The sequence below is a fragment of the Nyctereutes procyonoides genome, unplaced genomic scaffold (assembly GCF_905146905.1).
Source record: "Nyctereutes procyonoides isolate TBG_1078 unplaced genomic scaffold, NYPRO_anot_genome, whole genome shotgun sequence".
Taxonomy (NCBI): Eukaryota; Metazoa; Chordata; class Mammalia; order Carnivora; family Canidae; genus Nyctereutes; species Nyctereutes procyonoides.
In genome coordinates, this window is record NW_026575136.1 from 6,297,319 (window position 1) to 6,322,397 (window position 25,079).

At 36.0% G+C, this 25,079-nt stretch overlaps 1 protein-coding gene across 2 annotated transcripts in view; it reads left to right on the forward strand.

The window, feature by feature from the left end:
- Nucleotides 1-2,999: 2,999 nt before the first annotated feature.
- Nucleotides 3,000-25,079, forward strand: part of LOC129495399 (kynureninase) — a 113,841-nt gene continuing 91,761 nt past the window's right edge. Inside the window, exons 1-3 of one of the 2 annotated variants that reach the window (XM_055302859.1) lie at nt 3,000-3,154; nt 9,063-9,245; nt 24,899-25,019. In XM_055302859.1, the coding sequence (XP_055158834.1) occupies nt 9,077-9,245; nt 24,899-25,019 (290 nt within the window). In that variant the 5' untranslated portion in view covers nt 3,000-3,154; nt 9,063-9,076. The remainder of the gene's footprint in view (nt 3,155-9,062; nt 9,246-24,898; nt 25,020-25,079) is intronic. The other variant, XM_055302858.1, reaches the window with a different exon arrangement.

Below are 25,079 nucleotides of genomic sequence, written 5' to 3' on the forward strand. Positions count from 1 at the left end.
TCTCTCTGGGTCTGTCATGAATAAATACATAAAATCTTAAAAAAAAATTTTTTTTAAAGAATGTCATAGTTGAAGGTGTAGCCTAGGATTCTTACAGAAACAATTGGTTCACTGAATTTAACTTGGTAAATAATACAGCAAACACCCATTGAAGTATACTATTTGCCTGGCACTGGCAATCCCTAATCACCAATTTTGCTGGAAGAAACTGAATCATTTAAAAAAAAAAGTAGCTAATTTAGCTTATTTCTTTAGCTTCATTTGATGGATAATGTGCTAAGGAAGGTAAAATCAAAGTCTCTACCTTTTAGATATTTATCATGTTATAGGCAAGATGATCTATATGGAAATTAGTAGACAACTTCATTGATACAACTGCTTATCCTGGCAACATATTTCTTCTTCCTTTTTTCCAAAAAAAGAAGAAAGGAAAGTTCAATCAGTTCTTTCTTTTCCCTCCACAGCTGGCCCTGCAGTGAACCTTGTATTCACCACTCCCTCCATGGCTTGATATTTCACAATTCCTTTATATTTTTAGGACAGAACATCCCTGGCATTTAGTTTTGTGCCCAATGCAAAGAATATGCTTAATATATATATATATATATTAAATGAATGAAGTGTTAAAAACAAGATAACAAAATCCAAAATAGAGTCATGTATGCTTTGCCCCATGGCATCAAACTGAGACTTACAGTTTTGGCTTTCCTAGAAATGGAATCTTAAACCAGTCAATCAAGAATCACCAAAGGAATAATCAAGTAATCTACCTGAAAACCCATGCCATGCCTTAAAGGAAAGTGACCTTGTCATAAGCAATCTGCTTTTTAAATCTAGGGTAACATGCTTGTTCTTGTTTCCTTCTTCCTAGGAGTCTTTCATTTTGTAGAGCTCCTAGGAATCTGCTCGGTTGGGTGCTGCCTAATTCATGAACTGCTGAAATAAAGCCAGTAAGATCTTTAAAATTTACTTAGTTGAATCTTGCATTTTAGCAGGAGGTAACAAATCTAAAAAGATGCAAACCATAAGTAATAGGAATGTAGCTTAGAGCTCCAAGCAGGTTCTTTAACAGTGGTATTAAAAAGCAAGATCCAACAGAGTAAATTTGAAGAACTAATTAGAATTATCAAAGGATTCATGAATTGGGCAGCCTCCCATCTAGCAAGTAGAAGGGAGCTTTAGGGATTATACAAAATGGAGTTTTTATAAGAAGGAGGATGGGGCTAGAAAGTTACTAGTAAAGGAAAAGAAAAGATTGTTTCAGGCAAGATCACCTTCCTGTGCGGGGAATGGCAGGGAATCTTATTATAGGGCAGATTAATATTTTGATAGTTTCTAACACTACTATCAAAGATTTTAGAAAAAGCATTGAGAAAATAAGACCTTGATATCTCTGTAGCTCTATTTCTATATCTGTATACATAGTCAGTAGTTAAAGGAGTGTGATTCTTTACCAAAAATTATACATACTCCAGGCCAGGCTCACTTCCTGGATATTAGAACCTATCAAATCGTACAAAGTTTTTACAGCCCAAGAAATAAACAAACCAAAAAGTATACAAAATTTGAGACATCCAGACTGGATTCACTGTTTTACTCTTTCAACTTAATAAAATAAGGATACCGTACTCACTTTGTAGGATTATTGTAAAGGTACGATTGATGAAATAAAATATATTTTCTTTTCTTTGTTCAATTACTTGTATTAAATTAATTTAATGTGCTTTACTTCCCTCTTTTGAAGACTGGAGGGTAATACTTTTTGCCTGATTAATTTGGGGTGAAGAAAAGAATGTGTCACTTACGGACTTATATGTCTTGGTATTCTAGTTTTCTACATGCTTTGCTTTATATTTTAGTAATCTGAGAAAGGCAGTTTTAGGTCCATTTGATAGATGGGGTACCGATCCATCCGAGCTTCAGGGAGGGTTAGGTAAATTGTCCTGAATTATACAGTGAACACAGGGTAGGGATGATTGAGTCAAATAAGGCTTTACCTGGTCTATTTTGGGTGCTCAAAAAGGCAAAGGCATGCATACAAAAGGGATTCAATTATTCAGGCCCAATCTCTGAAACTCTTTACTCTTTGATTTTATACCTAAAAGAATATATTCACCCAAAGATCCAAGCCTTTTGCGATAAGCATAGAAAGATAACAGAAGTGGAACAATAGACCATTATTCCAAAGGAATAATTTGCATTCATGAAATTTCCAGGCTACTTTCCACTTTATGGTCAAACTCACTTTCTTCCTTGATTGTCTTGTAAATGACTAAATTGATAATGTAGAAGTTTTTCAAATGTACCCATTGGGCAATAAAGTATATTCTAGAATTGAGAACCTATTTTAAAACTGTTGACTAAAATGTTCATCCGTTGGGGCACCTGGGTAGCTCAGTAGTGAACATCGGCCTTTGGCTCAAGGAAGCTCAAGGGCATGATCCCTGCTTCTCCCTCTGCCTATGTCTCTGCCTCTCTCACATGTATGAGAGACATATATCTCTCATGAATAAATTAATAAAATCTTTCAAAAAATAAAACAAACATAAATGTTCGTCTGTTAAACATCAAACTCTGCCTCTGGACTGGAAACTCACAATGCATTTGACCACAGGGCATAACCTCAAAATCCAAGATTCACTTATTTCCAGAGTTGAGAAAAAACTTTCCAAGTCCTTAGTGTGTTCCAGAGCCTAAAGCAAGAAGACAGTCAAACTTTGGAATTGGGCTTCTGGGCAAACTCATTGGTTCAGCTCACACACAAAGGATGTTGTATTTACTCTGTAGGATCATTATAGGATATATGCTCAGGTGCCCAAAGTTCTAAGCAGTTGGAAGGCAAGGAAATATTTAGAGTCTAAAGGGCAGAGCTTCTTAGAAGTCAGCTCACCAAAGGAGCCCCACGTGTTTGAAAGAGAGTAAGAGCAGCATTTTGCTTAGATACTTGTCAGTGACTGGAGGTTCACTATCAGTTTAAAGAGATGGGCGGAACTAAAGTTAGCTTAAAAATTCCCCACTGGGTGGAGTCTGAGTAGAAGTACCCTGAATTTCTCACACTGAATTCTGACCTATAAGTTTTTAAAGCAATCCTAAGAGATTTCTCTTCTTTAAAGGAGACTGGAAGCTGTGGACCACATCATCGGAAACCTAGCTGGTAAGCACAGAGACGCTGACAATACACTCTGTACACCAATATACAGTCTGTGATTTTTCCAAAGGAAAGTTCTCTCTGCTAGAATCCTTGTTATAATGTTTTAGAGGTTTCTTCTACCAGTTTCTTCTCTTTTTATTCCTCCAAATTGTCTTCATAGAAATGTCACAATCTCCTAATGCCTCCCCCCTCTTTAATATGTTGGGTTAAATAAAGAGAACTTGACCAATGGAGTGAAGAAGAACTGCTGTCAATAGCACTATGCAATTCATTTAGTAAAAGATGGTTACATCTGGCTAATTAAAGTTAATTCTTAGTTACTTGAGGTTAAACGGTAAGATCAGAAAAAAATCAGATCTCTACATGAGTATTAGGTACTATGTTTTCTGGCCATTCATTGTCGTATGATACTATTAGTCACCTTCAATATTTTGAGAAGTGAAAATGTCTATTTCCTAAGCAGAGTTTCTTCCTCTTTCTTTTTATGAAATATTTGCCTAAGAATGGAAAGTTGATATACTTTTTTAAATAGCTGAAAAAGTTTTTTTTTTTTTTTCCTTTTCTGCTTTTGTTTTGAGGAGGGTGGGGTGTTTTAGGTAGTGACAGAGCAAACGTGCTGATCTTATTAATGTGCTGCTCAACATGTAATTCATATAATCTTTGATATGAAATATACAGTTGCCACAGTGAACAATAATGTAAAGAATACTGCTCAGTGTGCACGTATTAAGTGATGTTTCCTTTCTCAGTGAAAAGCTTTGCATTTTCTTTATAGTTTGCCTTGCCAGGTTCTAAACTTTGAACTTGTGTATAATCTGCTCATTTCAGGCATGAAACCTGAAACTGTGTAAACATTAACCACTGAGTGTTCATAGTCATTTATTTAACTATTTAAACTTAGACCCACAGGTGACTAGAAGATCCTGAATTCCAATTTTTTTATAAAAGTTTTAGCTATAAAGTTACAGCTGCCTAATAAAACTGACAGACACAATTTACAAAAATTCCAAAAGCAATTTAGGGTAAAAATGGCAATTACCACTACAAGGCATTAATATTAAAAGGTATTATAAGCATATCTTTTATCTCTTTATAAAGGAGTTTACCTAATTAATTTCATTTGATTCTAACCATGATCCTCTGAAGAAAGTAGAATTCAGTTTTATATAATATGCAGCAGAGAGAAGTTAGGTGACTTGCCTAAGAACAAATGTGTATATATACCCATCTTTTTAACAAAATTAAAATTAAATATGTGAAATATAAACTTTGGAGTTTTTAAAATTTGGATTGCCTTTTTTTTATCTCAAAATAAAAGCATGCCAATTTTTTTAAAAAAATGTGTTTGAGAGAGAGAGAGAGCATGAGCAGGGAAGAGGAGTAGAGGAAGAGGGAGAAGAAGAGTCCCCACTGAGCAGGGAGCCCCATGTGGGGCTCCATCCCAGGACGCTGGGATCATGATCTGAGCAGAAGGCAGATGCTCAACCTACCGAGCCACTCAGGTGCCCAAAAGCATGTCAATTTATTTGGAAATGGGAAACCTACACAAGGCATAGAATTATGGCTTGTAGAACATTGATTGTCTTAGCTAGCAGGGTGAGTGCAGAATGAAGCAACAATTACTATGAGTTAATACATTGCTTCCCTGGAGTGAGAGCACTCTGGTATTGTGGGCACTGAGGACTGTATTCACTTTGGGTCTCTGCTGTGCAGTTTGGCAGGTGAAACCAGGTGCATTTGCCCCAAAAGACTATTTCACCAGCAGATATCTAACTATCAGTGCAGGTGAGTTGTGACCTCTGGGCTGTGTGTGACAAGCCCACAAGTGGGAGCAGTCTCTTTAACCTTTGCCTGGCTGGGACTGGATTGGAAGGATTGATTACTAAGAGTAGATAGATTCATGCCTGCTGTATTTTGCAGATGGAGTACAAAGCTGAAAAATAAAGAAGGAAGTTAGGGAAAAAAAGAGATAACGAGCCAAAGAAATATTTTTAAAAAATCATGAGGAAAGATAAAAGGAAAAATTAAATAAGAGGTCCAGGAATTCTGTTTGTACATTTTACCCACATGCCGTGCCAAAGATGAGCATGGTTGACTCAGTTCCTCAAGTGAAGTGCAGTCCCAAACAGTGGACTTTCTTATCCTTCTCTTATCTTTTTGTTCTACACTGTTGATTCCAGAGTTTATTCTGGAAGTGGAAGAAAATTATTCCGATCCTACAAGATTGCTATACGGATTAAATAAGAAACAAATACAAAAACGGTAAAGAATTAATATGAATAACTTTAAGTAAAGAAGATTGGACTTTATGTGGAAATATGATGGTAGCAAACTAATTTGTATATTTATGTAGGGAACCCATTCAGAGTTTACAGTCAAGATCAATGAACCCTCAAAGTTCTGACTCTCAAGAGACATTCCTAGATATAAGGCAAGATCTCTTGATTCTTAGTCTCATTAAAAATGTTTTTCGAATTAATTTTCATGTGATTGGCATAAGAAGGGTATCCCTCTATGAATAGTCATCAATTGTGTGAAATCAAGCTATTTTGTGCATTCTTATTAAGTTGATGTTTTAGGAGAACACTCTCCCTAAAAACCACTGCTCAGGAATGGAATGGCTACAAAGATAAACAAGATTTAGGTCTCCAGGTAGAATATATATAGTTCAGTAGGGTAGACTAGCAACTCAATTAAGCCACCATAAGTAATGGGTTTATAATAAAAACACACTTAGTAGGCAGAAGACAACTCATGGGATTCTCAGGACAGCCAATTCCGTAGGTGGCCTTCCACCTTACACACACTTTGTTGCATGGAAGGATTCAGTGACTCTCCAGACTGGCTGCTCCCGTCACCTTTCAGGAGACAGAGCTGTTTCATCCCCTGCCATTGCATAACTAAGCTGATTCTTAATTTTGCTGAAATCACTTCATATTAACAATCAGTGGTTCTGTTTGACTTTGAAAAAAAAATGAGTCGCTTGTGACAATACTCCCTCTAGACCCAACCATTTTATCATTGCTTTCCACGATGTTTAAAATTTTTTGCTCCTGTCTCAAATTGAATAAATATCTGTACCTCATAGCTAAGATTCCTGGAAGAATTTGATTAGATGCTTAGCTAAACACCATCATGATTGTTTGGCTAAAGCATTCACAGCAAGTCACTCACAGACCATTGACAACACAGTGCATTGTCTCCAGTGGGTCAAGTATCTAAGAGACATCTAATAATTTGTAACCAGTCAATTGATGATGTCAGGTGGAGGAGACATAGTCATCTTTTTCAAAAGGCAGATTATTTCATCAGAAGGCAATAGGTGGAACCTAGGCAGAATCAAGTTGTAGGCATGGCAACATATTTCAGCTTTCCCAACCATAAAAGGCATCTAAAAAAATAATAGTGTCTGGCAGGATTCATTACTTATGAGTAAAGGTGTACTCTTAACTGTTACAGGTATCTAGAGGGGGAAAAACTACTTTTAGTTGAGACACATGAGGGCCTCAGGGGAGAGGGGGAAATGGTAGCCTTTGAACTAGGGCTTTGAAGGGGAATAGGATGTAAATATGTAGAAAGGGAAGTAGAACATTTTAGGCAAAGGAAATGACATGAGAAAAATCAGAGATAGAAAGTTTCATGAAAGAGGCAGATAATTTAGTATGGTCAGAAACTGAAAGAACAACCAACATCAATGTTGAAATCATTGACTTTTGTACAAAAACATGGATTGGAGCAATTGGGAGCTATTATTGGCATCAAAGCTAAAAACATGCTCAGATCAAACTCAGTATCCTTATTTGAGAATGTACAGAATAGCTTACCAGGGGAGACCACTGGCAACTGAGAAAGGAAGAGGTCAGATATATAAGTAGAATTCACGTTTAGAGAATGGGAAGTATGCTTGTTTTACTGGCATTGTATGTGCAACTCTTTATTGCCTAAAGTGTGATGGTCAGAGTGAGAGACAGGAGGGTGGTAAGTAGAAGTAGATGATTGAACTGAGGTTTGAGAGCCTCATCTCTGTTAGTTTTAGTTGGTTCTCAGGATTTCTAGGCTTTAAGTATAGTCTACGAGATGGAAAATATCGAGCTTATATCTTGTGATCTAATTTTCTTCTGAGCTACATATCTAAACATCCAATAGCCAGTTTGTTATTTCTACCTCAAACTTTGTGTCCTAAATAAAACTTTGATTTCCCCCCTTAAAATGTTTCTTCTCTAAGTATTTCTTATTTCACTACTTTGAACCTATTTCCACAGACCCCTCACCAGAGAAAATCTATCTACCTTTCCCCAAAAATATATAATGAATTCACACACTTCTCTGCTTTTTTCCTCATCACATTTAATTCACCATCATTTTTCCCTGGACCACTAAGATAGCCTGAATTTGCCTATCTTTTTCAAGTCCTTCTAACTCATCAGAGAGTAGAAAAAGTGATTTTTATTTCATGTAAAATTACATCCTATCACTTTCCTACTCAAGATACTCCAACAATTTCCCACTAAACTTGGAAAAATATCCAAATTCCTTTCTGGCTTCAAAGTTCTTCATAATTCTGCCCCTGCCTCATACTTCCCTAGTGCCTTAGCTGATCAGGCCAAGCCGATCCCCACCTCAGGATCTCTCTACTTTCTGTCATCTCTTCCTGTTCTTCACACGTTTGATCCATAATATGATTCAGATATGCATGGATATCCCTGCCTCAGAGAGGTACCCTCGCCCTTGCCATGGAAGTCATTCCATATCCTCTTGACTATCCCTTTATTCTGCTTTTTTTTTCTTTTTTACTCACAGCTCTTGAAACTCTGAAATTCTGTTGTTTAATCATATTTTCCCTTTTCCACTAAAAATTAAACTCTAAAAATTTATTACTTATACTCCATCTTTTACACTGCTCTTCCACGAGTGCTTAGAGCTACATGGTTGGTGTTCAACAAGTACTTGGAGTAATGGAGGGGTGTGTAAGTGGAGCCACAAAAGTATGAATTTGTAGATCAAGCTACCTGAGAAAATTTTTCTTCTCTAATACTATTCTTTCTCAATTTCAAAAAAAACTAAAACTTCAGGAAATAGAAATAAATCAATATAAAGAAAGTTTGGGTAAAGTTTAAGAATGTGTAGTTAAATTTCTGTTGTTACTTTTTCCCTCCAGAAAATTAAGTTTTCTTTCCAAAATTGTGAAAAATTTTAAATGATGATTAAACAGAGCAAAATGTAGTTTCAGAGAATATTACAGGGTCCTGCTTTGTTCTAAGATGGAATGTATAGTTTTGAAAGATAAGTTTTTCATTATCAGTAACAGGAAGAGCTCTTTGGTCTTCATATGACAAAAATTATTAACATTATTTAAGGTAAAGTTACTTTTTTATCAATACTGTTTTCATTCACAATAAAGACTTTATTAAGGTTCTATTATATATATCTCCTTAATTCTAAAACTATGATACAAGAACCACTGGGATTAAAATAGTGGAGTGGAAGTAGAACAGGGAGAAGGACAAGTTAGGTGGGGCACTTTTCACAAAAGCATCCTTATTTTTCCCCCTCATAAGACATCTAGAGGAAAAGGTGATGAACTTATATGTGTTTGAAAGTCACTAATTTGATCCATTTTCCAAAAAATAAAAATGAAAAGAGCTAACATTTATTATGATCTTACTCTGTCCTGACAACCATTACCTAATTTATTACTTTCAACATCTCTAAGTTACTATCATTTTCTTTATTTCAAACGTGAGTAAAACTCAAACATGAAGTTTAGTGCTGTTTGAGTAATTACATTATTTCTGAGGTTGGGAAGATGAGACTCTTATTTAAGACAAAAGGTTCTTTACCTAAAAGGTTAATTTTCTGCAGAAAAAAAAGGATGGTGGCTAAATTGTTTTTAATTCTTTTTCATTTTTAGAGAAATAACTTGTAATGGAGCCTTTACCACTTGAGTTACCAGCTGACACAGTGCAACGCATTGCATCTGAACTTAGATGTCACCCAACAGATGAGAGGGTTGCCCTCCGCCTGGATGAAGAAGATAAGCTGAGGCACTTCAAGGAGCATTTTCATATCCCCAAAATGCAAGATCTACCTGCAAGTAAGAACACTGGAAAGGATTTTATTTTTCTTAATTAATTTATTAATTCATTTTTGCTCACGCACATGTTTATCATAAATCTTTGAAATCATTGTTCTGTTATATAATAGAGCTATTGTAATTATGACTGAAAAACAGCAAGTTCCTTGGTGCTACTAAATCAACCTGTCAGCCTACCTTAGCTTCAGATTCTTTATGTTCCTTTTCTTCTTCTGAATAAAATACGTACAGGGTTTTTATACTGTCATCTACCTCTTTGAACAATAGAGTGACTGATTGAAAATTATAGGCAGACGCATTTACTTGTTCTTTAAGAACTTAGAGCTCAAAACAATTTCTTTTCAATACAGTATTAGAATATCTCTTATTTTGTGGCACTTAGTTTATTATAACATGATATGTGTCTTAGAGGCAATATTATTTTGGGATTTGGATATATTAAGATGTTATGTGAATAACCATCTTTGAGCTGTAAGTAAAGATGGCAAGTATAAGACAAAAAAAAGAAAGGAAAAGAAAGAAACAATCAATAGCTAAGAAAGGCAATACTGTATTGTTGTCTTTTAAATAATGTCAGAAGCTGACTCTGTTCCTAGTTTGGGGGATGTCCTACTTTAAAAAAAATAGTACAGATATAAAAAATAATGACTTTTATTTGCTCCATTTTACATCAGATTGAATAGAATTGATCCACCAAAATGGTTTTCAGATACTTTATAATACAGTTTAACTTTCAGTTTTCTTTAGATTAAGTGAGGCAGATATAATTTTGGATACTCATAATCCAAAAGCATCAACTAATATGATTTTAGAATGATATTGGGTCACACATCTGTCCTATTTGGTGTATATGTTATTATGTAACCCAGGAAGTTGCTCTGTGAAATTATAAAAGGATAAAATAAGAGATAGACCTATATCCGATTTAAAGTTTCTTAATATCAACTGAGGTAGACATTGATATAAATGACAGCTCTATGACCTAATAAAATGGGGTAAGTGAAAGGAACTTACATCTACAGAAAGAAAATCTAGGTCTTTCTAGAATCTAGAATGAAAAGACACTTTGATTTAAATCTTAAAGGATCAAAAGAACTTTATATGTGAAAAATGAAGAAGGTAAGTCTAGGGATACTGTTTCAATGATATGAGAGAAGGTTGCCTGGTGACATGCAGCACACAGGGTGGAAGTCCCCTGAAATACCCACGGCCCTCTTGAGACCAGTCAGCTCTGGTGACCCTGCCCCAATATGTTCTCCAGCCCATGGGCTGCCTGGGAGATTTGATGGGTTCCTAGCCTGGAGGCGACAGCAGAAGCCGGGAGTATCACAGAGCTTTAGGTGGCCTTCAGAAAATGCAACAAGAACTATAAATCAAGAATTAGGGCACTACAACTTTATGAGATTTATTAGAAGTTGTAATTGCCTCAAGATTTAAAAAAATAATAATAATTATATTCCTTTTCATGAATGATAGGAAAAGCAGACGTAGCAAAGTAAGCAAACAAAAATACTAACAAGATCTATCCAGTGAGGACAGATGATGGTATTACAGGGGGAAAGAAAAACATGACATCAGCACCGGGGAGAGAAAGTGGCCGGTAGTCTAGTGTGGCTGCAGCTTGGGCTGTTTTGGGAAATGAGGCTGAGTAATGGGCACATCCAGATACACCTGAACAATGACTACTTCTGCACATGAGAGGTGATGTACTTGGGGGTTTTGGTTTCTTTGTCTGTCTTACTTTTCTTAAGGTGCCTTTCTTCCATATAATAGAAGGAAGGAGGGCTCAGCCCTGAATTTCAAGACTGTTGAAAGGGTACAGGGAAAGTTAAAACCCTATTTGAATTTATCACTTTTTCTGTTACTGAACCTATGACTCATTGACTAACATGACTTCATTCTCATGCCGAGTTACTTGCATGCAACAAAATATTTATTAGGTACCTTTTCACATTCCTCTCTGTCTTGGAACTTCCTTTCTGTCCCATCTCTCCATGGCTGAATGGATTTGAAAGACATTAACAAAATCCATCCTGTTTGTCCAGGGAGGCACTGTTATCTGAGATTGCTGTGACTTCTTGCTCTAACTCTAGCTGTGTGAGTTTAAGAAGCAAGCAGCCTCTCAGAACCAAAATTCCTCCATGTGGAAAGCTCAAACACTGCTCCAAAACCTATAGGGACATGCTGAGCATGAAAATGAGATTATGTTAAGTGAGCCTAAGAAAAGGCCAGCAGGTTTAGTTTCCTTGCCTCTTTAATACAGACTTTTGACTTCAATAGAGATTTTTAATACTGGTTCAAGACAGGACTCTTTTACCAAGAGTTAAGATAATTTAATCAGAACCCAGGTAAAAATAGCATTATATATATAATGACTTCATTAGACTTAAGAGTTGACTCTAGTGTCCTGATTACCATTATAATATTTGTTTAATTAGATATTTAATAGGAAGTACAAAAATTACAATCTAGGATAAATTTTCCTGATTCTTTTTTTTTAAGATTTTGTTTATTTATTTGAGATAGTGAGACAAAGCACTAGCAGGGGGAGGGGCAGAGGGAGAAGCAGACTCCTTGCTTAGCAGAACCCTGGGATTATGACCTGAGCTGAAGGCAGATACTTAACTGACTGAGACACTCGGTGCCCCAAATTATTCCTGATTCTTAATGCAATGTAAAGAGAAGGAAAATGAATTGACTTAATAAAAAATCTGAACAATTTATCTGTTTAAAAAATACAGTTTTGAATGATGTCAAAATAGACGTCTTTAACCCCAGGAGTTCTTCTAAATTCATTATTGTCAAAGTCTGTGGGTTCCTGAGCAGCCCAAAGAGGATTACCAGGGAATTTACTAGAATGTGCAAGTTCTTGGGTCCCAAACCAGAATAACTAAATCAGGGACTCTGAGGAGACCCCACTCACCTGTTTTAGATCACTTAGGATGATGCTGCAGAGAGATAATCAGTTAATTCTTATTCTCACTACACTCCCTCTAGGTGATTTTTACTTTGCAAGGATCCATTCTTTCAACAAGTATTTATTAAGCACTTAACTCTCTTCAAGACACTATTCTCAGAACAGTTTATCAGTGAACTAAAGAGCAAAGTTATCACATATCTGAGTTTTTATTCTAGTATAAGTAGACAGAAAATAAAAACAATGTGATGTATACTCTACTCTCAGGCAGTGCTCTAAGTGCTGTGAGGCCTGCCAGGGTGTGAGTAACGTTCTTTTACTCAGGGCCATCTGGGAAGGAAACCCTGATGAGACCTGAGCAGAGACAAGAATGAGGTGAGGAAGTGAGCCTCATGATTACAAAGGTGAAGACGACCCCGGAGGACAAAGTTCACCAGGCTCAGAGGCAGGTGGTGTGCAAATTTCCTCCCCCTTTCTTTTTGACAGATAAGAATCCATCGTCATCATCATCATCATCATAATCAATATATAAATAATAAATAAATAATATGTGTGATACATTATTATTTATTATTATAAATATATAAATAATTAACAATAAAACCTTCCTGGAACATCCAAAAATGGTATTGCCTCTCAAACTAATAAAAGAGACCAACATAACGCTAAGGACAAATGTTCTTTGGTAACTCTGAATAATGAAAAGCAAAGAGCATGAATAAACAAGTTTTGAACAAATGAAAGGATCATGACTCCCAATATAGGCTTTAAAGATTCCAAGGGAAGGCTGTAGGCACAGCTTGTGCATTTCCAGTATTCTATCATTAAATATAATGTTTCCTCGGGGTTTCTAAGAGAAAGTTCTAGCAAAATAAGTCTAGTTTTTTTTTCTACTCCTAGATAGTTTTGAGATGTTGTTAAAGAAAAGGATCAAGATTATTTGTATTCAGCTGGTATTGCACTTATGTTCAACATTGTTCTAAAGACCATACCCCCAAAATAACTCTCTCTCTATCTCTCTCACACACACACACACACACACACACGCATATTCCAATGCATGTACAAAGAAAAATGAAGAAACATGCAAAGACATAAATATTGGAAAGGACCTGTCTAAATTTCTTGAAATTATTCCTATTTAGAATATGCTTATTCCTAAATCTCTGGGAGGATATTGGATAGTTCCATAAGATAAATTGGTTTTGCAGAGATACAAAACAAATGTTTTATGGTAACTTGATTTAATAGACAACTTAATAGATAATTTAATAGACAACTTAAGATACTTAATAGACATAACAAATATGTCTATTTGTCAAGTTACCAAACTGACTTCCACTTCTATATACATGCCCTTCAGAAATAAAGGCACTTGTCTCACTGACATCTTTGCTCATTTGATAATCAAAAATTTTTCCTTCCTTCTTTGAATTTGCGTATCTTAAACCAGTGCTTGATATTTGTTTTTTATAAACTCCTTGGCCATTTGCTTTTCTTAAAAAGCTTTAATTTTCTCTCTGTGGGTGAAATTTATTGCTTCTATGTATTTTATTTTTTAATTGATTTTAACTTTTTTAAGACTCAGATATCAACAACTCGTTTTCTTTAAGGAATTTTAAGTGAATTTGCTCAGTCCACGTAACCAGACAGTATAACCAGAAATGGATTCCAAATTTTGTGACTCCTGCTCCACTTCTCTCAATTCAAAGCTATTATTTTTTAAAAAGTCATTAGCAGCTGGCTGGCTTAGTTGGTGGAACATGTGACTCTTGATTTCGGGGTCATGAGCTCAAGCCTCACATTGGACATAGAGCTTACTTAAAAAAAAAAAAAAAAGAAAGAAAGAAAAGAAGAAGAAATTACTCAATTGAGTTGTGATCTACCATACTATAGAATCCACTTTGTTTTATGCCCTACAAGATAACTCCAGGATTATTTATCTTAAAACTGAGAGTTTGTACCTTTTGACTATTTTCACCTCTTTTGCCTACCTTTCACCCTGCATCTTTGGCCACCACCACCAATCTGTTCTCTGTGTCTATGAGTTCACTTTATGTATTCATTCATTCATCCATTTATTTGATTCCACAAATAAGTGATATTGTACAGTATTTATTTGTCTTTCTCTGACTTCTGTCATTTAGCATTTCAAGTGCACAATTCAGTAAATGCATATAGTTTAACCACCATCATCACAAACCCAATACTAGGGATCCCTGGGTGGCGCAGCGGTTTGGCGTCTGCCTTTGGCCCAGGGCGCGATCCTGGAGACCCGGGATCGAATCCCACGTCAGGCTCCCGGTGCATGGGGCCTGCTTCTCCCTCTGCCCATGTCTCTGTGTCTCTGCCCCTCTCTCTCTCACACTATCATAAATAAATAAAAATTTAAAAAAAAACCCAATACTTTACTCTCTTTTTCCACCTGCAACCTCCAAGTGGCCAGTAACCTACCAAACCTGCTGCTGCTTTGTTCTATATAGAAGGTCATTAAATCAGAGAATGTCCTTACCAGTAAATAACATTTGAGAGTATTTTTACACAGAGTTGTTTTAAAATGATTAAAGAAGACAATTTAGATGATACACATTTTATGTAACACTTCCTAAAGCTAGCAATTTCCATTCCCCGGGGTCCAGGCAACTGAAAAATGGGGTGGGAGGCAATAAGCTTTTATAGGACAAGGAACAAAGAACAAAGAAAAGTAGAAAATATCTGATTTGCTGGGGCCCCGTAGTCAAACTTGTTTGGGGAAGGAGGGAATAAAGAAAGAAGTATAGAGTCCAGCATTGGCTTAGCATTCGAGGATGGGCTGACACTATATTCTATCTTTCTGGTCACACACAACATTAATAGGAATAGGAAAGTTACCTAAGTTTTGGTTTGCTGATGTGCCATCCTGGGCAGGAGCAGCGCCATCTTGGGCCTAGAAAGTTATTTCAACAGTACTCCTATCACTGCTCCTTTCACACTCAAATATTTCCCTCTTTCAGTTTTATCACATATCAGGGAAAGATGAGTAAATTGTCAGCCAACTTTAATAAGTTAAATTGAGTGCTATCCAAAGATATACTATTACCGTGATTTGTGATATTTATCCTGTTAGATAAAATTGGCATAGAAAACTGCCATGCTTGAGTTTGTCTCCAGGGCTTCCATGTAATATAATAGAGCCTCTTCAGTTCAACTATTGTAGGCTCAGAAGTTAGTGACAAGTGTGAGGTATCAGTGAATGAAATGTAGGAAAGTATGCTTTTCAGCATAAGCTAGAATCTTTAATGGAAGCTAGCATGTTAAATAAAGGCTTTATCCAGCTTTAAAATGACATATTTATGACTATGTGATTTTAAGAATGACTTCTATATCTGATTTCTATAAGTAAAACAAATAAGAGTATTTCTCAGTTAAAAGTTTAATTTTAGGGCAGCCCAGGTGGCTCAGCAGTTTAGCACCTGCCTTTGGCCCAGGGTGTGATCCTGGAGACCGAGAATCAAGTCCCACATCAGACTCCCTGCGTGGAGCCTGCTTCTCCCTCTGCCTGTGTCTCTGTCTCTGTCTCTCTCTCAAGAATAAATAAATAAAATCCTAAAAAAAAATTAAGACAATCTTTAAAAAAAAAGTTTAATTTTATAGATACTTTGAACTCCTCATTGTACTTGTATACTGCAATCTCATGGACTTCTCATCTTGTCTTTCCTTTTGTATTTGACTATTTGTTCCCTAAAAGCAGGGACTGTCGTATTTCTCTGTGTATGAGTGGGAGTCATATAGGTAGACCCTATGGTGGAGGTGGCCAGTAAGGTCTTATCTCTCAGAAAGAACAGCATTTGCAAAGACAGAACAAAAGAAAGCATAGTTGCTGAAAAGTTAGAAAATCTGTGTGTGTGCACATGTATTTTTTTTTTTGCAGGATGCGGTAATTTCTGCTGCATTTATACATAGCTGTGGAAAATATTTTAGTTTGGAACCACAAATTTGTATATTAAGGTCACTAATTTCATCAACAATGTAGAATCATACTGAAGAGGACAAAAATAGAATTAAGGAAATGGTTAATATATTTTTGCAGAAATTTAAAAGGAATTGTAAAAATCTGAGTAAATGCATTGGAGGTGAAAAAAGAGAAGATTCAAGAAATATTTTCAGTAGTCATTGAATAAACATCAATTCATTATTCATTGAATAAACCACCAACTGGGATCTAGGTGCAGTTCTTGCAATTTTGTTATACTGTTTAGTGTTAGGTCCATTGAGGCAGGGCTGAGCTCAAAAGTTCATGCACAACTTTATATAATCATTCTCTAAGCTCTCAATAAGGCCTAAGAATTTCCTGCTCCCAGGAGCCCATCTTTATTTTCTTCTGGCTGGAAAACTGCGACTTTAATTCATCCTTTTTTATGCACTTTCTGTGACTATGCTTGCTTTCAGTGCCCAGAAGCAAGAGGACAGAGGGAGAATAAATCCATTAGAGTTATCCAACAGTCTTAAAACCATTCATCCTCTGGTTAGAGAAGGTTCTCCTGTCTTCATGATTTGGGTGCCTATGCAGGCACTATAACTATAATTCCCACTACTGTCACAGGATTGACCAGTGGTTACCATGAAAGAGAACAAAAATGAAAGAAAATGGAAAACCAAAAAGATTTCTCTCTTTCTCCCTCTTTCTCTTTCTCTCTCTCTCTCTCTCTCTCTTCTTTCTCTCTCTCAGGATCTTAGTGATTCTCTCTACAGCTCTGAAGAGAAATAAGGATAGTGGGCTTCTCTTGGAATTCTTATAATTCACACTCACTAGGTAGTTTGGAGTTTCTGGCTCTCTTTGAAAGCAAGCCCTAAGAGATTCCTCAGAAGTAGAAGGAAAATAAACTAATGCCAGTTTGGTAATATTTCAAATTCTGGTTTCAAAGTACTTCCCCAGTATACTTATTATCATTTATTTTTCAAAATCCTCAGATTCTAAAATGCTACTCAATACATTTTACTTACATTCAGTGTGTCATAATGTACTTCTCTATGTCAAATTTTGTCTTAGTTTCTCTAAAATAGAAGGCAAGAAATGTTTTTCTGTGGTTCAAGAAAAAACACTAAATCTAAACTATACTTAAAAGAAAGAATATTTATTTAAAAAGAACTTCTTTTTTTTTTTTAAGTTTGTTAGCAAGCTAGTTTTTCATTCTGATGACCAGAACCAGAACTAGTCCTTGGGAATTTTGAAATGCAGTACTCTATGTGTCATATAATAAAAGTACTAAGTCTTGGCTCCCATTGGTTTGCATCTGGAGATTGTTTATTATTTTTTAAAGATTTATTTATTATTTATTTGAGAGCACACACACATGTATGTGAGTGGGGGAGGGGCAGGGGGACAAGGAGGGGGGAAAGAGAATCTCAAACAGATTCATGCTGGACACAGAGCCCAATGTGGGGCTCAATCCCAAGACCCTGAGGTCACAATCTGAACAAAATCAAGAATCAGAGGCTTAACTCACTGAGCCACCCAGGCGCCCTTGGAGATTGTTTATTGATAAAATTTTGACCTAGTTCCCCAGAGGAGTATGATCTCAGAGATTTATAGACTTAAGCATCAATCCCAATTAAGCATCCCAATTGCCATGATTCAATTCAGTATTGCCAGCCGGCAAGAATAACAACTAAAACCCAACACAATAGTGCCACAAGTGTTTAGATTGAGACAATTTTACAATTAGACTGTTTTAATCCACTAAATTCATATGATCTGCTTATAATCTTCTTGGTATTATCAGGGTTCCAAATAATCAAAACACAAATGAAACAAACACAGCTTGAATCTCTGTGCTTTCCATTACTAATGTAATAAAATCAACAACAATTCCATGTTCACCAATCTATGAAAACACTGTATATCTTTGAGGAGGATCTTTTTAACATTTTTCCTTTCTTTTCTTTAAATTTGAGAACAAAATTCCTTGTATAAAATAAATAAACAAAAAACTCACCTCAGATTTATCAAATGGACAGTCATAGTATGTTAAAATTTTAGCCACTTCTTAAGAAAAACAGGTGGGAAGTGGAATTTTCTTGTTCAAGAGAAAAACATCAATTAAAACTAACTACATTTAAAATGTAGGATTTTTTTTTAATTAGAAGAGAATATGTTAGCAAACTAGTTTTTTATTCTGATGAACAAATATTTATTAATCTGATAATAAACATTAAAATTATACAGAACAAACTAAAAATAAATTTGCAATGCTGAAAGGAAATGTTTACAATTACTTTACACTCCTATTTAATGTTGTTTTATGTGCATATAGTACCCCTATGGCATGCATAACAAAGGTATGCATTGCCATTATAAACAAAACCATTAACAATTGACTTCTTTTTTATAAAAAGTTCATTTTAGAGGATCACCTGGATAGCTCATTGGGTTTGGCTCAGGTCATGATGTTGGGGTCCTGGAATCAAACCCCATGTTGAGCTCTCTGCTCAGTGGGAAGTCTGCTTGTCCTTCTAGCCCTGCCCTTCACCCCCACTTGTGCTTGCTCTCTCTCAGATAAATAAATAAAATCTTTTAAAAAATAATAATAATAAACAAATTTAGAAAATATTTACATAAACAAGTCATTTTTAAAATCTTTGGAATTTACCTTTGTTTTCAGTCAAATGATAGAGTAACTTCTAAGTTTTCTCTTCTTTCTTTCTTTCTTTCTTTCTTTCTTTCTTTCTTCTTTCTTTCTTTCTTTCTTTCTAATTTTTGTTCAGATTTTATTTATTTATTTATTTGAGAAAGACAGAGATAGCGAGAGAGAGTCCCAGTGGGAAGGAGAGGGAGAGGCAAGAAAGCCTGATGCAGGATGGTCTTAGGACTCTGGGGTCATGACTGGAGCTGAAGGCAGATGCTTAACCAACAGAGCCACGCAGACACCCCATAGTTTTTCTCTTTAATTTATAATAAGGGAAAAATTGAATTGCTTTATAATGACTCTACTAACCTTGTTTTTGAATGATTTCACATGTGTTTTATTCTTCAGTCTTAAAATACCTTAAATGGACTAATTAAATTATAAATTATAATAACTAGTTTGTATATTAAGTTAAAAGCAAGGTCTCTTCTATGACCTTCAGTAATTTAGTTAAACTTGAGAAATCTCAGTTTTGTTTTGGTTTTAATATGGAGGCTAGTGCCAGGCCTTCTGAAATGTGGCCATATAAGGAATTATTTGGAAAGATTTTAAAATAACGTCTATAACCAGGCCCACTCCAGACCAATTAAATTGGAGTCTCTGAATCAAACCTAGGCACTGTATTTTTGTAAAGCTCCTGATATGATAAACTAGTACATAAATCCAAATAAAATATACAAAAGTCTTAAATATTTATTTTTATATATCTATTTTAAAATTATCATTTCATGAGTAGATGATCATAACTAGTTTAAAAAATATTATACCTACATATGTATGATTTTAAAATAAGTAATGGTTTATCTCTTTAAAGAAAACAGCTGGTACTGGTATCCAACAATGTATTTGCAATTTGGTTAATATTTAGCCCACTTTGATGACATCAGTTGGATGCTTCACACATATTGAGTATATTTTTGGGGGGAAGGCATAAAACTTTACTCAAGCCTTTAGAGTAGTTACAACTCGAAATTTAAAATAGCTTCATTAGCATGCCATCAATTACTATATTAAGGGGACATATTTCTTTTCAGTTCAGTGAACCCCACTAAAAAGTAGCAGAATTTAAATCACTTCAAAAGGACCCTACCTGAGAAAACTGCTTGCTGGTTTATGGTAACATCAACAGAAAGAATCTTGACATACATTGTCAAGAGGTGGGAGGTATTGGTGGCAGGTAGGATCAAGGTTATCAACTGGAGTGCATGAAGTACTTCAGGCACCTGGAGGTTGGAGGACTCCAGTCAGGAGGAACTTCTAAAGGATCCATAAAAAGTATGTTCTAAGGCAAAGAGCTACTAATAACATAAAGACGCCAAAGCCAGATTAATGTTTTCTTGCCTATATTATTTATTTCCTCACTCCATTGGAGAGATTAAAGGCAGCAGCAGTGAGTAACAAGAAGAAAACAAAACAAACTACAATAGACATATCCCTTTGTTCCAAACTATGTTTTTTTTTTTTTTTAATTAGATCAGCCCTAAGCTGAGGATGGGGAGAAACTTTAAATCTGAAGTAATGTTGAAATTTTGATTTATATGTAAGAAGCAAAAATGAAACTATTCCTGGATTAGTCTTGGAATGTGTATAAATAAACTAAAAGAGTAAGAAAGTAAGGTCTAGAGTGATGGACATTTTTGATGCAATAAAGTGTTACTCAGAAGCAATCAAGTGAGGGACACCTGGGTGGCTCAGTGGTTGAGCGTTTGCCTTTGGCTCCGGGCTTGATCCTGGAGTCCCAGGATCAAGTCCCACATTGGGTTTCCTGCATGGAGCCTGCTTCCCCCTCTGCCAATGTCTCTGCCTCACTCTCTCCCTCTTTCATGAATAAGTAAAATCTTTAAAAAAATAAAAGAGCAAATAAAAATGTAATATTAAAAAAAAAGAAGCAACCAAGTGAATTTCCAGAATCATGAGCTCTAGAGCAGCAATCTTTGTGACAAAACAAAACTTCCAGACAAATGGCCCTAAAACTATTGACTTAATGACCACTTGAAGTGAGGCTTGTTTGTAGAATGCTGAAACTCTCAAGCTTTTCGACTACTTGAAAACAAATGTACCTTTAAGGAGGATGTTAGAGGTTGAATTGTGTCTCCTAAAAGTGAAGATATTGAAATTCTAACCCCTAGTACCACAGAATGTGACCTTATTTTGGAGATGGAGTCTTTAAAAGATGTAGCCAGGTTAACTGAAGTCATAGGGTAAACCTTAATACAATATGAATTATAAGAAGGGGAAATTTGGTGACAGAAAGATACACAGGTGTCATACATGGAGAACACCTGTGAACATTAAGAGGAGCTTTGACATGTCAGATAGAGAAACCTCTCTCATAGCCTCCTCTCATAGCCTGGAACAAACTCTGCCAAAACCTAGATTTGGATGTCTAGCCTCCAACACTGGGAATCATATATTTCTATGACTTAACCACTCAGTTTCCTGGACTTTGTTACAGAAGCCCTAGCAAACTAATACAAAGGATTTATAATAACATTGATGCAAGCAGGCTGGTCAGAGGACCCTGAGAAGTGGCCCCTCAGGACTAGCCAAGCGGGTCTTGATTTTAGGCAGTGTGGAAATCAAATATGATCCAGCAGGAAGTGAAAGCAGAGTTTACCAAAGACATATATAGAGAGAGGTAGGGATGGAGTACCCTGGAGACTCAGAAAGGAAAAGAGCATGAGTTTTATCTTTGCTTCAGGTCTGGGGTTTTTACTGGGGATTTTGGTCTGATGCACATGTCCTCTTAGGCATCCAGAAACTGGTCAGAGCAAAGACAGTGTCCAGGTGTCTTTCCTTAGTCACTCATTCCCTGAGCCAGGGTTTTGGTGTCAAGGTGTTGGTCAGTGGTCTTGGAGAACATTTATGATGAGTCCCGCCCGGTCACTCCCTAGATGTCAACTATCCAAAGATAGCATTACCTCTTTGTCCCTTATGAGGAGGACGCATCCATTTGCATTACAAGGCATGTGTCTGGGGGGGGGGGTACAGGCCCTAGCTGCCTGAGAAAGGAAAAAAGTAATTTTTTTTATGGAGTTCTTCGGTGGCCCTGTCTCAACAGGAAGCAAATATTCCCAACTCAAAAGGTATTTACAGAACATGGAGACTTGACTGATAAAGGAAATTCATGTACTCTTTCAACATGCCCAACCCATGCTAAAATTTGGAGAATGACCTTAGGACCAGGATCAGAAAACATTTTTTGCAATAACGTTCTGTGAGAACACAGTCATGTTTATTTGTTTACATGTCGGCTAGGGCTGTTTTTATGCTTTAGTGACAGAAATGGGTCATTGCAACAGATTGTACAGCCCACAAATATTTACTTTCAGGCTTTTTGCAGAAAAAGCTTGCCTTGCCCTGTGACTAGAAAAAAATCATTGTTTCTGGGTGCTGCCTACAAGGGGACTAACTGAGCAAATGCAACAAATAGTTTGGTCTGGACACAAAATCACAGGATGCCTCAATCATGACACCTCAGTGTTTTCTCAGAATAGTAGACTAGGAGAGTATGGATCAAGAGGAAGACACTGAGACACTTTATTTACATTTTCATCCCTAAAATAGGATGGAGCCAAATCTAATGGAGGAAGATCTTCCTGAAAAAAAAAAAAAAGAAAAAAAAAAACACAAAAACCCACAAACATTAAAAGAAGAAAACTTGAAAAAAAAAAAGTTGGTTTCAGTCTTGAGGCATTGTGACATAACCAAGATTTGGGATCCATCAAAATGACATGTGTTAATAAAACAAAAGTTTATTTTGAAAAGGGAAAGGTTACGGTAAGCTCCTAAAGCATATATATTTTGGCAGAACATCAAATCCTCAATATGCTAAAAAATGTCAAAAGACAGAGAATGTCCTGAGGCACCTGGATGGCTCAGTCAGTTAAGCATCTGCGTTTGGCTCAGGTCATGATCCCAAGGTCCTGGGATGGACCCCTGGTCCAGGCTCCCTGCTCAGTGGGGAATCTGCTTCTCTCTCTCCCTCTGTCCCTCCCCCAGCTTGTGCTCTCTCTCCCTCTCTCTCTCTCTCAAATAAATGAATAAAATCTTAAAAAAAAAAAAAGAATGTCCCAAGGAACAAGAATGAATGGTTTATGTTGATTTTTTTAAAAAGATTTTATTTATTTATTCATAAGAAACACAGAAAGAGGCAGAGACATAGGCAGAGGGAGAAGCAGGCTTCCTGTGGGGAGTCTGATGTGGGACTCAGTCCTAGGACCCCAGGATCATTACCTGAGCCAAAGACAGATACTCAACCACTGAGCCACCCAGGTGCCATGGTTTATATCAATCTTGACTAGACTTTGGAAGACAATGAATGTTTTCAGAAAGGTCATGAAACTTTCTGATGAAATATTAATACCAGAATCCACAAAATGTATAACAGCCAAGCCAGGCACTGAAAGACTAGAAAGTATGTTTTATCCAGAGTCCACCCATTGTCATGGGTATATTCCAGAAGACTGTAGACTTGGACTCTAGCTCTAAAGAAGCAGCGGATAGATGATGATCAGTAATACTTGATGTAATAATCAATAACAATTGACATGACAACTTTCAGGATGAGTCCTGCCTGACCCCAAGGTCCAGCAAATACTGGCTATCTTAACCAATGGGGTCCTCTTGGCACAAATACAGAATAACTCCTAGATATTCAGGGAATACATAAAGAATCCTGTAACTGAAGAAGATCCAGAAGCTGATCACAATTTGCAGATGCCATGTCCAACTTACTTTTCCATCCTTGTCACATAGGAAACAGGGAAAGAAGTGCTGGTCAACAACAAACAGTCCTGCTTACAGGACAGTCAGAAAGTCCTTGCACATGATATTTCTCAGATTCCCTCAGCTTAAGATATGCCAAGGTGCCACATTTTGGTGTTGTCGGTGTAGTCCTGCATCCCATCACTGCCAAGAACATTAGTTTTTAATAACAAACTTATTTATTTGTCTGGCACAAGAGAAGCCTACTCCCAAAGACTTTCATGTTGTATAGATCCAATGTGACTGAGTCGGAGTGTGGTAGGCTATCTCTTTATTCTTGTGGGGTTTTATAAAATACATTTTCTGGATACTCTATTATGCCATGTGACATAATGCTAATTGAATTCTCTTCTAATGCCATTTGATGTGCATTGAGACTTTTTAAACATGCAACTCAACCAGGTAAGAGGAATGTAGTGAAAGGAGACGGGGAATCATACTTTTGCCTGGCCTGAGACAAGATAATTTAGTTTACAATTTTGCTTTTCTCTCACATTAAACACTCTTTTAAAAAGACTAAGTATAAGCAGCTCACTGTGTATTTATAAAAGCATCAGCAATGAAAGAAGACGAGACAATGGGAGCAGAGATATGGCTGATTGGCTCCTCATGCTGGGTCATTGATGGGGCTGACATGCACAGAACATGTTTAGTCTTCAAACATGGATTGGATTGCTAATAAAACTGCATTTGTTGCTATCAAGGGAGAGTTGTAAGGTAGACAAATGACTAAAATCCCAATTTATTTGAATAAGACATAGATATAGAGACCTATTTGCCTGTCTGTATATAGATATAGATAGATATGGATATAGATATGTAGAGTGAAAAAATCTATAAATCTAATATCTCTATTTCAGATATGTAAATACTCATTTAGATATTTTTTATTTGCCTTTTCTACACCACCACTTATTGCAGACGGTTAGTTTGTGCTAAGACTCTTGTAACCTAGTATCTCTGGATGGGCTGATGATACATTTCCTATAAAAATTCTATTTTTAACTTTTTTCTATTGCCCTTATCTATTTATGATTGGGAATAGATGCTAATTTAGATTTCCTTTTGGAGCACAATAAATAAGAGATCTCAACAATACTCTTTATAAATGTAAATTGTATTTTTAAAATATAAATGTGAAAGATTAATTATTTTTCTGAGAACTTGATATTATCCTTGGGAAGAATTATGTTATTTATTATCCTTATTGGAGTTAATTATATTAATTATTTGTACTGAATTAACAATGCCAAATGGAAGAAGATTAATTAATTGAATAAGCATTTCATTTCTCTCTGTTTCAGTTGATTTATCTTTAGTGAATAAGGATGAAAATGCCATCTATTTCTCAGGAAATTCTCTTGGCCTTCAACCAAAACTGGTTAAAACATATCTGGAAGAGGAACTCGATAAGTGGGCCAAAATGTAAGTATTATTTCAAAAGCTATCATTTGACATCTTATACAAAACTTTCTTCTTTTTCTC